Genomic DNA, 15,218 nt, shown 5'->3' with positions numbered 1-15,218 from the left:
CATCTTTATTTGTTCAGTCATGAGTATAAAGTCAGTCTTCCAGTCCCACTGAGCAGTCCCTGCTGTCCCATCTGGAAACATCCTCAAACAGGCTGCCATTACCATCCTGCCAACTGCCTTCTGGACAGGAGGAAGGATGGGAGGGAGAAAAGATAAAACAAAGGAAAGCAAAGTTTAAAAAAATAACAAAACAAAACAAAAAACAATTACTTGTGACCAGCAGATGGCGTAATGGTTACATTGCTGGACTCCCCCATAGTCGACCATGGTTCAAGTCCTGGATCCAGGCAGTTTAAAACTAATGCTGGGTGCTTGTGTGTGCGTGCTCAAAATCCCGAGAGGAGAATGGAGAAGGGGCTGTGGCATGGCCATGCCCCCTAGAGGGTGATTTCTTGCTTTCTGTTTCTCTGTCTCTGTCTCTCCAGCAAACACTCACACCCTATAGTAAAAATCTTCTCTTAAAAAACAAACAAACAAAAACCAGGACCAGCAGTTGGTGTAATGGCTGTCACTGGACTCCTATGTACCTGACCGTGGTTTGAATCCCGGACCAGGTGGCTTAAACTCACGCCAGGCGCACATGTGTGCGTGCTTGCATGCGTGCCCAAGATCCTGGTGGGAGAATGGAGAAGGGATTGCGGTGTGGCCATCCCCCCCAGGAGGTGATTTCTCACTTTCTGTCTCTCTGTCTCTCTCTGTCTTTCTGGCAAGCGCACATACCCTATAGCAAAAACCTCTCCAAGAAAAATAAACCCTATGACTGTTGTCCCAATGTATGAAGACTGTAGCTGCTCTTATGACTCTCAGAAGAATGATGTCACACCACCACACAACTGGTTTTAGTGTCATTTAATAAATACAAGGAAACAGCGGCCTCAACTCATGTAAATATTATATGTTAATAAGGGGAATTGATATTGTGAAGAATTTAAACTTACCCCTCTAGCAGCAAGTTCCATTTCAGTACTATCCCAGTGATCAGTCTGCTCTAAAAAATAAATCATTTCATCAAAAACATCTTCAAACTTCTTTGGATTCTGTAGAAGAAAACACATTTTACTTCTAAACTCAACAAGGCTCGAGCCTACAAAGTAAGTTACTCTTTAAGTAAGTTTGCTTGATCGTAATTCTTTTAGGTAACTAAATTAAAATAGATCGAGGTATGCCAAATCTATTTGGTTTACTACGTTATGGTTCCAATATTTTGTAGAAACTAAGAGAAGAAAGTTTGTAAAATGTCATGAACTCTTTACTACTCAAACACATCTGTCTGTTTAGAGCAGTCGTCAAGATTTAAACACCCCATGTGATGCTTTTTTTTTTAATGGTTTTTGCTATAGGGCATGCGTGCTTACCAGACAGAAACAGAGAGAGAAAAAGTGAGAAAGCACCCTCCGGGGAGGATGGCCATGCCACAATCCCTTCTTCCCCATTCTCTCAGGTTCTGAGCATTCATGTACATGTACTTGGTGAGCTTTTCAGGCAGCCAGGTCTCACTGACTGAGCAGTCAGTCATGGGCTCCATCCCCCTTAACCACCATGCCACAGGCTATCCCTGTGTACATCTGTAAATAGTTCTGTTTTTAAATATGTTTTAAATTGTTCATATTTCTTACTCTGCTCTGACACACCATCCCATAGCCTTGTTCACTAATTTATATGCATTCTTATGTCCATTTTCTTTTTTTGAATGATTTATTTAAATGTTATGTATTATTATCTTTCTCTAATTTTGTTATGTGGCACATACACTTCACCAGAGACAGACAGAGAGGGAAAGTAAGAAAGCAGGCTGCCAAGTCCAGGACTTGAACTGTGGTCGGCCATGTGGGAGTCCAGCACCTCAACCACCATACCACATGCTGGCCCCATTAGGTCCATTTTCTTTCTTTTTAAAAAAATTAATGAATTAATTAATCAATTTTAATTTGATGCAAGAGAGAAAGAAAGTGAAAAAGCAAGCCACCAGATCCAGGACTCGAACCACAGTTGGCCACAGGGGAATCCAGTGCATTTAACCACCACACCACCTGCCAGTCCCTATTAGGTCCATTTTCTAACGGTGTGGCCTTCACATGTAGAAAGGCACTCAAGTCAAGTAGAAATCAATGCTGCTTATTTAAAAAAAAAAAAATCTTTTTAAGTTTACTTCTTTCTTCAATGAGGGAGATATCTATACAGAGACAGAGACAGAGAGACAGGTATCCCTAACACAGGGTCTTCATGCCATAATCCACCCTGAGCCTCAGCTAGCTTAGGTCATGGGCACACCTGTGCCCAGCATGTTCAAGGAGGTCTCCATACACGAAGTCAGAACCTTCCCACTCAGGTCAGCCTTGCAGAACACTGTGTCAGCACGGTGCTATCATCTGGCCTTATCTTCAATATGTGAACCTTTGAAACTATGCACAAAAACTTTTCCTTCTATTAAAAGTGTAATGTATTTCATCTTTGTTTCAATCAAAATTACAATAAAAATAACATGGGACCAGCAGTTAGTGTAATGGCTATGTCGCTGGACTTCCATGTAGTCGACCATGGTTTGTGTCCCGGACCCAGTGGCTTAAAACTCACAATGGGCGCGTATGTGAGTGTGCCCAAGATCCTGAGAGGAGAACGGAGGAGAAGGGATTGCGGCATGGCCATCCCCCCTGGGGGGTGATTTCTCGCTTTCTGTCTCTCTGTTTCTGTCTGTCTGTCTGGCGAGTGCACGCGCCCTATAGCAAAAATCCTCTCAAAAAAAAAAAACAAAAAAAAAACCCATGACAACACAAGTTTACCTTTCGTGCTTTCACAATCAAAGCAGATAGAATCTTCCTTCCACTCTCAGCAAGAAATATCCTGTTGGCTGTTTCTGAAAGAATTACCTGAAAAAATATCCATCCACAGAGAAAACAGACCTACAGTGAGTTTAAATAGACATCCGACTTCAGGGCACATCTGTGGCATAAATATAGTCAATGTACAGTTAATGCACTGAACGTGGTGTCAACAAGCAGAGCACAAAGAAACCTCCCAATTACTAAAACAAAAAGACTTCTTAAAACTAATAACAGGGGGATCAGCAGTTAGCATAATGGCTATGTTACTGGATTCCCATGTAGTCGACCACAGTTCGAGTCCCAGACCCGGTGGCTGAAACTCACGCCGGGCGTGTGTGCATGTGTGCCCAAGATCCCAAGAGGAGAATGGAGGAGAAGGGATTGCGGCGTGGCCATCCCCCCTATGGGGTGATTCTTGCTTTCTATCTCTCTGTCTCTCTACTTCTGGCGAGCACACGTGCCTATAGCAAAAACCTCTCAAAAAAAAAAAAAAATAGGTACCAGCAGATGGCATAATGGTTACATCACTGGACTTCCATGTAGTCAACCACGGTTCAAGTCCTGGACCCAGCAGCTTAAAACATACGCCGGGTGAGTGTGCATGCATGTGTGCCGGCTCAGGATCCAGAGAGGAGAATGGAGAAGGGACTGTGTTATAGCCATCTACCCTGGGGAATGATTCCTTGCTTTCTGTCTCTGGCGAGCGCAAGCACCCTATAGCAAAAATCTCTTAAAAACAAAAACAAAAAAACTTATAATAAAAGGGACCAGCAGATAGTATAATGGCTACATCACTCAACTCCCATGTAGTCTACTATGGTTTGAATCCTGGACCCAGCAGCTTAAAACTCATGATGCGCTCGGGAACAGCAGATGGTGTAATGGCTGTGTCACTGGACTCCCATGCAGTCGACAGTGGTTTGAGTTCCAGACCCAGTGGCTTAAACTCATGTCGGGCGCATGTGCGTGCCCAAGATCCCAAGAGGAGAATGGAGGAGAAGGGATTGCGGCATGACCATCCCTGGGGGGGGATTTCTCGCTTTTTGCTTTCTGTCTCTCTATCTATATCTTTCTGTTGCGCGCACGTGCCCTTACAGCAAAAATCTCTCAAAAACAAAAACTCATGACAGGTGCATGTGCACACATGCCTAATATCCCAAGAGGAGAATGGAAAAGGGATTGTAGCATAGTATCCCCCCCAGGGGTGTGTGTGTGTGTGATTTCTTGCTATTTCTTTCTATCTCTCTGGCTAGTACACGAGCCCTATAGCAAAAATCTCTCTAAAAAATATATTTTTAAAAACTTGTAATAAAGGGACCAGCAGGTGGTATGGTGGTTAAGGCACTGGATACTCCCACGTGGCCAAACACGGTTTGAGTCCTGGACTTGGTGGCTTTCTCTCTCTCTCTCTGTCTCCCTCTGGTCAAATGAAAACAAATGATGAGTAAATAAAATTAAAGAAAATAATTAAAGAAAAAAAGATGTGGCTTTAAAAAAAACTGGTAATAGGGACTAGCAGTTAGCATAATGGCTATGTCGCTGAACTCCCATATAGTCGACCGTGGTTAGAGTCCCGGACCCGGTGGCTTAAACTCACACCGGGCGCATGTGCGTGTGTTCCCAAGATCCCGAGAGGAGAATGGAGGAGAAGGGATTGGGGCGTGGCCATCCCCTCTGGGGGGTGATTTCTTGCTTTCTGTCTCTCTGTCTCTGTCTTTCTGGCGAGCCCATGCGCCCTATAGCAAAAACCTCTCAAAAAACAAACAAAAAAAACCCCACTTGTAATAAATAAGACTAAAGGGAAGTAAATATGAATTTTAATTCTGTTCAACATAATATTAGAAAGCTTAAATAAATTTTATATTAAATGACCTCATTTCTTCTTAATAAAATCAATGATTAGTAACTGACTCAAATTTTTAAAATGTAGACTACATAGTAATTGATAATAAGAGTTTTTATTTCAAGCAGCCATTTTTACACACCCACAGTATCAAAATATCCTGTTTTGACAGTGAGATGAATCTGGAAAGCCACAGGAGAGGACGATGGCAAATGGAGACAAATGGAAGGAAGCAGCAGGGAGGAAAACAACATAGTTTGTTTGTGCAGTTAGAAATAGGGGTAATAAAGAGCAAGGAACTGCCCTATTGATATGCACTGGGCTCTCAAGCATGAGAGTGGGGATGAGTGGCTAGGTGAAGTCACTTAATGTTAAAAAAAAAAAATACCTGAAAAGCCTGTCGAATACAGTGAAGTTTGGCAAGAAAATCACTGTCTCCTAGGCACTCCAACATTTCAGTTCTACGTAATAAACAGGGGAGACAATTATTAAACTACATTTAAGATCAAGCCTACCACAAATCTGGACTTACAGAAGGCTTAACCTCAGGACTGTAATATAAAGCACAGGTCTTTGCAATACCAACTAATCATGTAAAATAGTTTTTTCTACTTGAATCTAAAAATGCATTTTTTTTCTATTCCTGAAAACATTTTAAATATCACACAAACATAGCAATAGCACCTTACAATTTTTTACAATCATAAGCAAAATTTAAATCTTACCTTAGTACTCTTGAATAAATTTTTCCTTCTTCAACTAAATGCATGGCTTCTTCATAAAAAGGGCAGTGGCAAAGAGACTCCAGGCTATAGGTATGCCGTACTTCTCTGTGTTCTGTAAGCTAAAAATACAGTGGGGTGAGACACACTATTCTGATATAAGGACAAAAACTACAAAATAAATGGGATTTCATTTATACCAAAATATACTAAATGTGATTAGTTAATAAAAATCATTCAATAACACATTACAGCTAATAAGATTTTACCTCAGATTATTTCAAAATTCAGTTGTTGGGCTGTTCCATAGTGCAGTGTTGAAACACTATGCAGTGGGAACTGGATCCCACATGGTCAACTCTGGTTTGAATCTTGGCCCTGGTGGCTTGAAAAACATGCAAGGTACATGTGCATGTCCAAAATCCAGACAGAAAGGAGAAATGGAGGAAAGGGACTGTAGCCTGACCACGTCTCACTAGGGAGTGATTTCTCTCTCTTGTCTGGTGAGCATACATACCCTCAGGCAATTTAAGAGAAACAAACAGAGTGTCCCATATGGCCTTATCTTCTGCAGAAGCAGCATCTGCAAGCATACACCATGATTTGAACCGGCTCTCAAACCGTGCACTCAGTCATGTGGGATCCAGTCACCTTAACCACCACACACCTGGCTGGCCTGCTACACATATATCTATACAAAAATTTACACAGTAAGACTCGTGGCGGTCTTATTCATGATAGTCAAAGAGTGGGACAACCCAAATATCCATTGGTTGTAAGGACTGGAGGAACAAAATGGAACATCCATAATGGAATTTTATTCAGCTGTTAAGTGAAACTAAAGTACCTGGGCTGGCCCCATAACCTAGTGGTTAAGGGAGTGGGGTCACTGAGACCAGCAGGTGGCATAATGGTTACGTAGCTGGATTCCCACGTAGTCTATCGCAGTTTGAGTCCCGGACCCAGTGGCTTAAAACTCACTCCAGCCACGTGTGTGTATATGCCCAAAATCCCAAGAGGAGAATGGAGAAGGAATTGTGGCATGATCATCCCCCCGAGGGATAATTTCTTGCTTTCTATCTGTCTCTCTAGCGAGTGCATTTGCCCTATAGTAAAAACCTCTCTCTACAAAAAAAAAAAAAAAAAAAAATCAAGGGAAAACATAGTTGCTAAAAGAGAGTAATGTGGCTTAGCTGCTGTCGTACAGAGGTAAATCAAGTGCCCTACAAAGCTGGAAGCCACAAGGCCAACAGTAGGTTCAGGTCTCTGGGCTGTCTAGGACACATAGCAGGCATACACAGGATCCTGGGTACCCAGTATCCAGAGGAGTTGGAGGGCTAGGAAAAGAGAATCGTGAAATGACTCTCTTTCTATCAATACTCTGTCAGGAGTGTTTCTCTCTTGCACAGGCTATCATTTAAAAAAAAGGCAAAACTTCATACCAAGCTTGGGCATCAAAAATGTCCACAGAAAAGCAATATCATAGTTCACCAATAAGAATAACTAAAGAGTGAAGAAAGCCAGGCTATGAAGGAGAGACATTGTATGTCCCCACTTAATATATACCGAGTGTCCGCACTCTGTTACTGAAACTGATTGACTAAAGGATATAGAAACACAGTAAATGGTTGGGAATACCAGATATAGTGTGGGAAGAGGATGGGTGAAAGAGTAGAGTCTGAGGAAGGACATTTAGAAGAAAAAGAGGGGCAAAGCATTAATGGGACAAAGAAATGGGGTATTATCGGTTGAAGATAACTTTATAGTATTACCAACTGGACTAGGGAGAAATATACACATGCTGGAATATTCACTTTGTAAGCTAAAAAACGTCACTGAATGTATAAAAGAACTTGAAATAAAAAATAAATTTAAAAAATTTAAAAAGAGTAACTGAAGAGGAAGCTCTATTGAGAAAAGAAAAAAGAGAGGAGGATTTTATCTTCCAAATAGTATTACAAAGTATTATAACCCATGATTGTAAAGGAAGCTAAATTTTCCATGAGTGTTGAAATATGCTCAATTTGACTATTCTAAGGAATTTTTTCTTATATGTAGCTTTGATAAATCTTTACATAACTGAAAAATAGCCTTGTGTTTCCAGCAAGCCTAACAACTCTACAAATGGAATTCTAGTCATCTGACAGTTCATTAAAAAAACAACTGCAAATATGATAGAGTAGCCAGCTAAGCAAAAGAGCTCTAGAGTAATTTTTATTTTCCATACGAGGTGATCTAGTTAATGGCACATGGTACTTTTTTGGTTTTTTTTTGGTTTTTAAAAGAAGTTTTTGTCTTAGGGCATTTGCACTCACTGGAGAGAGACAAGAGACAAGGAAAGGAAAAATGAGAAATCATCTCCTAGGGGAGACGGCCATGCAGCAATCCCTTCTCCTCCATTCTCTTCCTAGGATCATGGCCATGTATGCACACACACCCAGCATGAGGTTCAAGCCACTGAGTCTGGGACTCGAATCACAGTGAGCCATGTGGGAATTCAGCAACGTAACCACTACACCAACTGCTGGCCCCTTGTTTTTTTTTTTGTTTGTTTGTTTGTTTTTTAATAAGGGTTTGATAGAGATATGATTTATACCACAAAATTCACTCTTTTAAAGTAATTGTGGTTTTTAGTATATTTACAGAATTGTATAACCAGCACAACTTTCTAATTTCAGAAACATTTTTATCCTCCCAACCAGAAGTTAAACCTGGTTAGTTACTCCCAAATCCTCCTTCTCCCTAGTCCCTGGAAACCACTAATCTACTTACAATTTCTACAGTTTCCTACTCTAAAAAATTCATATAAATGGAATAAAAAGTGTGGCCTTCTATATTTTGTTTCTTTCACTTAGCAAAATGTTCTCAAGGTACACCCCTGATGTAGTATCATCAGTATTTATGTTTTAGTTGCCAGAGGGTGCATGTACTCACCAGAGAGATACAGAAATACAGAGAGAGAGAGAGAGAGGGAGAAAATCATCCCTCAATGGGATATGGTCACACGAATTATTAAACATTTCCATTTCTCCATCTCATCAGGATTTGTGTCATGGACGCACATGCTCCCAGTGCTTTACAAGCTGCAGAGGCAATGATTCAAACAGCAGTCAGTCATATGGGATCCTGCTCTCTTTTTTTTCTTAAAGAGAGATTTTTGCTATGGGGTGTGTGTGTTACCAGAAAGACAGAGGGACAGAAGGTGAGAAATCACCCCTCAGGATGATGGCTAGGCCGCAATCTCTTCTCCTCCATTATCCTCTCGAGATCTTGGGCACAAATGTACATATGCCTGGCATGAGATTTAAGCCACTGGGTCCAGGATTCAAACCATGATCGACTACATGAAAGTCCAGCAACGTAACCTTTACACCATCTACAGGTCTCAGGGACCCCACTCCCTTAACCACTAAGTTATGCGGCCAGCCCAAGTACTTCGCTTTCATTTAACAGCTGAATAAAATTCCATTATGGATGTTCCATTTTGTTTCTCCAGTCCTCACAACCAATGGGTATTTGGGTTGTCCCACTCTTTGATATCTTTGAATAAGACCGCCATGAATGCTTGTGTAAGTTTTTATATAGATACATGTGCAGCAGGCCAGCCAGGTGTGTGGTGGTTAAGGTGACTGGATCCCACACGATTAAGTGCACGGTTTGAGAGCTGGTTCAAGCAGTGGTGTGTGCTTGCAGATGCTGCTGCTCCAGAAGATGAATCCATATGGGACGCCTGGGTTGGACTCCCAGCCCACCTGAAAGCAGGGCATGGTGGTGTGTGTCTGCAGTCTTAGCTACTAGGAAGGCTGAGGCAGGAGGATTGCCTTAGAAATAACCAAAGTAATCCAAAACTTAGAATGGAAATTCTTTGGATATTAAAGATTTCAAGTATGTGTCACAGTCAAAAGAAATAGGATTCACACACACCTATTAGTAGAGAAAAATCTTAAGAAGGAAACTGGGGCTCCAAGTGAATTCTCTAACTAAAATAATTCATATTAATAAGAAGTGAACAGGTTCAATAATGAGAGATTCCCAAGTCTAGTCTTGATTTATTGGTCTACATTGCTTATTTGTTGGTTTGGCTGAAGTGATTATTTAAATAAACCTCCTAAAATAGGCCTGCAGCTGTGAAAATACATCATACTGAATATCTGATAACATTAAAAACAATGATAACTCAGAAACATTTATTTAAATCATTAATCTTAATTTTTTTATTTTTAATTTGCTAGAGGGTACATGTGCTTGCTGGAAAGAAACAGAGGGAAAGTCAAAGAGCACATCCCATGAGTGATGGCCACATTCCAACCCCTGTTCCTCCATTACCCTCTTGGGATTATGGGTACACACACACACACACACACACACACACACACGTGCGTGCACACGTCAGCATGTTTTTCAAGCTGCCTAGTCCAGGAATCGAACCATACAGTTGGCCATTTGGGATCCAGCCATCTTAACAGCCACACCACTGGCTGGCCCATTAATCTTAAAATTTTTAAAGAAAGAAAGAAATCACTAACATGGTGGCTTAAATCTCATTTAAAAATACATGCTACAGTGGGACCAGCAGTTAGTGTAATGGCTATGTCACTGGACTCCCATGTAGTTGACCACAGTTCGCCTCCCGGACCCGGTGGCTTAAAACTCACGCCGGGCCTGTGTGTGTGCGTGCCCAAGATCCCGAAAGGAGAATGGAGAAGGAATTGCGGTGTGGCCATCCCCTCTGGGGGGTGATTTCTTGCTTCCTGTCTCTCTGTCTGTCTAGCAAGTACACGTGCCCTATAGCAAAAACAAAAACAACAACAACACAAAACATGCTACAGGAAGAAGTTTTTGATAAAGTTCCCCAAAAGTTTCTAAATGATTTCATAAAAATATTATCATTTACTTAGAGCTGAGATGTTATTTCAGAAGAGTTCAACAATATGATTTAATTTTAGTTACAGTGAAAAAGAGTACCATTAAGAGTTCTTTTGTTAGCTGAAACTTGAAATGTACTGTAGTTCTAAATTATTCTTCTCCCAAAAAGAAATATGTCAAAAACTCATTTTCATACTTTTGAAAATACTACATTCGTTTACAGTAAAGCATCATCCTGTATCATTAATCTCCTACACTTTACCAGTACTATAACAATGACCTTGGAAAAATAGCAAATAAGTCAATGACAATGGAACAATAAACACAGACAGGGGCCGGCAGGTTGTGTGGTAGTTAAAGGAGCTGGATTCCCACGTGGCTGACTGCAGTTTGAGTCCTGGACCTGGGGGCTTGTTTTCTCGCTTTCTCTCTCTCTCTCTCTCCCTGTGTATCTCTGTCTGGTCAAGTTAAAAAAAAAAAAAGTAACAACAAATAGCAAATGAATTAAGTAAATAATTCTTTAAAAAATAAAAAATAAACACAGACAAAACAGGGCCAGTCTATGTATAGGGGGTAAGGTGGCTGAATCCCATATGGCAATTGCACAGTTCAAGTCCCAGAGCCGGTAGCTTGAAAAACAAACCAGGTGTGTGGGATTGTGTTTCCAAAATCCTAAAGGAGAAATGGAAAAAAGAGATCATAACATGACCATTCCCTATGGCAGATGCTCTCTTACTTTCTTTTTCTCTCTGTCTCTCTCAGGTAAGCACACATGATCTCTAACAAATTAAAAAATTTAAGAATTTATCTTGGAATAGTCACATTCTGAGATCACACCTATGCACCCTAGAAGCATTCCTAGGATGTTTCTTGGATAGTGAGTCCTTCCTGTGTATGTTCATGCGTTTTATTTTTATAGGATTTAAAAAAATTTTTTCAACTTTTGTAATTTATTTATTATCTTTATTCACCAGAAGATACAATATGCCTGTCAGCGAGCGAGAGACAAAGAGCACGTGCTCATGTATCCTGCAATAGGGAGTAGTCAGGCTGCAATCTTTTTTTCTCTGTTTTCTCATTCTGTCAGGATTTGGGGCACACACGCAGACATGCCCAGTGCGTTTTTCAGGCTGCTGGGGCTGGGATTCAAACCACTGATGGCCTTGTGGGATCTGGCTTTCTAGGCCTATGTGCTATGGGGCTGGCCCCGGATATTTGCATTTTTATGGTCGATTCTAGACATTAGATGCCATCTTTTTCAGATAAAAAGTACTGCAACTGATATATCAAATTATTCTCCAGTGTGGAAAGCTTTAGGTATTCCAATTTTCTGTACCTGGAGCATTCATTCTGCCTCTTTAGAAGCAGAACTGATCTATAATTTCTTTCATCAATATTTTTCAGTATGTATATTTTAGCCATTGCTTATAGTATTATCTTGTGAAAACATAGTGGTTTCTGGCAATTTTAAAAAATGCAAATATTCAGAAGCCAGCAGGCGACTTGGTGATTAAAGTGTTGGACTCCCACATGGCTGATTGTGGTTCAAGTCCTAGACCCATTGGCTAGCTTTCTCACTCTCTCTCTCTCTCTTGGTTTCCATCTGGTCAACTTGAATAATAATAATTAATTTTTAAAAATCATAATTGTTTTAATGCAAATATTCAGAGATAAAATTGGCATATGTAAATTTTATATTTAAATTTGTCCTATTTATTTATTTATTTGAGAGAAATTTTTCTATAAGGTGCATGTGCTTGTTGGAGAGACAGAGTGAGACAGAGAGATAAAAAGCAAGAAATCACCATCCCCCCCAGAGAAGATGGCCATGCCACAATCCCTTCTTTTCCATTCTCCTCTTGAGATTTTGGGTACGCACTCACTACACATGAGTTTTAAACTGCTGGGTTTGGGACTCAAACTATGGTCGACTATGTGGGAGTCCAGCAACATAACCATTATACCATCTGCTGGTCCCAGCATATGTAATTTTTAAAACTGTTTTAATGGAAATACTTGTAAAAAGACGATCTTTTCTAAGCAATTTCTTTTGGTACAAGTTAAATCTCAGTAGAAAACAAATTACTCAGAGACTTATAATTCAGTTATCACTACTGTTTACACATCAGTTTATTAATTAATTTATTTACTTACCTTTTTTTTTTTATTTGCTGTACGGCATACGTAGTTGCCAGAAACAGATGGGGGTTGAAGGGAGCAAGAAATCACCCCCTAGGGTGGATGGCCATGCCACAATCACTTCTCCTCCATTCTCTTGGGATTTCTTGGGCATGCATGCAGACATACCCAGCATAGCCCTCGAGCTGCTGGGTCAGGGACTCAAACCATGTAGTTGGACATGTGGGATTGACACACCTTAACCTCCATGCTACCTGCTGGGCCAACACTTGAGTGTACTGAAATATAGCTTTTTTCATCTGCTTATATTCTTATATAATATACCATACAAATGTTTTTCTTCTCTTTTCTTTCTTTTTTAGTTTTACAAAATTACGGTCATATACTGTATATAAAACTTTACTCTTTTCAGTCAACATATCTTTCTAAGCTATTAAACATTATTGGGAACATGAGGCCAGATGGTGGCATGGTGGCTAAGGTGCTAGATTCCACACAGCTGAGTCTGTGGCTTGAGGCCTGAACACGTGCATGTGTGTACTCAAAATCCCAAGAGGAAAATGGAGGAAAGGGGACTGCAGCATGGCCGTCCACCCCAGGGGATAATTTCTCAGTCTCTCTCTCTCTCTCTGTCTCTCTCACCCTATGGCAAAAAAATCCAAAAAAATACAAAGAAATAAGAAGATTTTCAACATGTTTTTAGTGCTATAATATTTCAAATTATGCACATACCACAGTTCGACATTTAACTCTTTTCAGTTTTTCATTATTATTAAAATGTCACAGTGAATATTTTTATATATAATCTGAATTTGATCACTTCCTTCCTAAATAGCTAGAAATATTAAGAAATATTAACTTTTCTAAAAAAATTATTTATTTATCTACTTATTTGTTGTGATTTTCAAGCCGCCTGGTCTGGGACTCAAACTGTAGTTGGCCATGTGGGAATCTAGCACTTTAACCACCATGCTACCTGCTGGCTTCACCCCAAAAAATCCAGACATTTTTAAGACTCTTCATAGAGGCTGAAAAATTCTCTCCATTAAGAAACTAATTTATGGGGCCAGCAGGTGGCATGGTGGCTAAGGGCGCTAGACTCTCACATGGCTGACCACAGTTCATGTCCCAGACCTGGTGGCTTGCTTTCCCACTTTCCCTCTCTTGCTGGCTCTGTCCCTCTCTGGTCAAATTAAAAAATAAGTAGATAAATAAATAAAGTTAAATAAGATCATTCTTAAAAAAATAAAACTATATGCCTAACCCATAATCAATAGCACATAAATGTACACATTTAAAATATGTGTTCACATGTCTACCTGCCTAAGGAGAAAATAAGCTCCTGTGGAAGTTTGTATCATCTTTATATCTGGTATCTACCACATGGTAGACGTTAAATGAGTGGCTACTGAACTAAATCACAGCACAGTGCAACACTACTCTCCAGCTAACACGAAAGAGAACACAGGTGTCCTACCTCTGCCGCTGAAGCAAAGGAGTCAGTTGATCCGATGCTCAAGGTATCTCTCAGGCCGAAGTCATCCATATTTCCCTTCATCGTGATATCTGTATCTTTATCTTTAAAAAAATGGTGAAAAGTTCAGAAACTGCTATTCCTTCTCATTGCCATGTTCACATTCTATAGCTTGACTTTGTTTTTCTTAGTCTTTTATGTAGGCTACTAAGATCTAAATGGAAAATGATATATTATCACTGGTATATAATTTGACAAGTATCACAAAATGTATCCATTGTTTAACTCTGAAAAAGTGCTAAGCAGAGGAGCTAGTGCTATAAAAGAGATACTCATTTTGTGAGTCAGGGCCAGCAGGTGGTGTGGTGGTTAAGGGTACTGGACTTCCACATGGCTAATTGTGGTTTGAGTCCCAGATCCAGCAGCTTCCTTTCTCACTATCCCTTTCTCTTGCTCTGTCCCTTTCTGGTTAAATTAAAAATAAATAAAGTTAAATAAAATAATAATAAAAAAAAGAAGTGACCAGCAGCTGGTGTGGTGGTTAAGGCACTGGACATGCCCATATGGCCAACCATTGTTTGAGTCCTGGACCTGGTGGCTTGCTTTCTCACTTTCTCTCTCTCTCTTTCTCTCTCTGTCTCTATCTGGTCAAATTAAAAGAAATAAATGAATAAATAAAATTAAATAAATCTTTGAAAAAAAAAGGGAGGAAGACATTTTTGAGTTTTTCAGGTTTTAAGGCCTACTTTAGAAAACTGAGCAGTCATAAGACGCAGAGGCAGAAATGTTGGGCTCCATAGTGATAGAGCCACATGGAAAACCATATTTTGGATCCTGGGTCAACATGAAACATGCCTGGTGCATGTACATGCCCCTATCCTAGCTGGCTGGAAGGCTTGGGGAAGAGGGTCACAGTACTATGAGACCCTATTTTGAGTACGTGTGCGTGCGTGTATACATGTGTGCTTGTGTGTGTGTGTGTATCCATTTCCTCTTTCCTTCGCTTATGGAGAAAATAAAATAAACAAACTTTACAAATAAAGACAAAACAGGAAATCAAGCAGAGAAAAAATATCAGATATAAGTACCTGGTGTTTACTCTGCTTGAGGGTCTAATATAACTGTCCGAATGATTTTAAAGGGCTAAAAAAGTTTAAATACTTAGGAAATGATTAGTCTGATCATATGAAAAGAATATACTTATTAACAATAACGGCATTCTAATTTTTTAAAAATTTTATTTAACTTCATCTATTATTTATTTAAATTTGATCTCCCTTTCTCCCTCCCTCCCTCCTTTCCTCCTGTCCTTTCTTTCTTCCTTTCTTTCCTTTTTCCTTCCTTCTCCTTCC

General features: G+C 40.0%; 1 protein-coding gene across 4 annotated transcripts in view; it reads right to left on the bottom strand.

The window, feature by feature from the left end:
* The window catches only part of MIGA1 (mitoguardin 1), a 77,746-nt gene that overhangs the window by 17,412 nt on the left and 45,116 nt on the right, over positions 1-15,218 (bottom strand). For 3 of the 4 annotated variants that reach the window (XM_006146067.3, XM_014586861.2, XM_014586862.2), the window contains 5 exons: positions 13,870-13,970; positions 5,391-5,509; positions 5,054-5,126; positions 2,781-2,867; positions 939-1,037 (listed from right to left, as the gene is read on the bottom strand). In XM_006146067.3, coding sequence (XP_006146129.2) covers positions 939-1,037; positions 2,781-2,867; positions 5,054-5,126; positions 5,391-5,509; positions 13,870-13,970 — 479 coding nt within the window. The remainder of the gene's footprint in view (positions 1-938; positions 1,038-2,780; positions 2,868-5,053; positions 5,127-5,390; positions 5,510-13,869; positions 13,971-15,218) is intronic. The other variant, XM_014586860.2, reaches the window with a different exon arrangement.

This window comes from Tupaia chinensis, unplaced genomic scaffold, assembly GCF_000334495.1.
Source record: "Tupaia chinensis unplaced genomic scaffold, TupChi_1.0 Scaffold000164_1, whole genome shotgun sequence".
In the NCBI taxonomy this organism is placed as follows: domain Eukaryota; kingdom Metazoa; phylum Chordata; class Mammalia; order Scandentia; family Tupaiidae; genus Tupaia; species Tupaia belangeri.
This window is presented reverse-complemented; position numbering and strand designations above follow the sequence as displayed.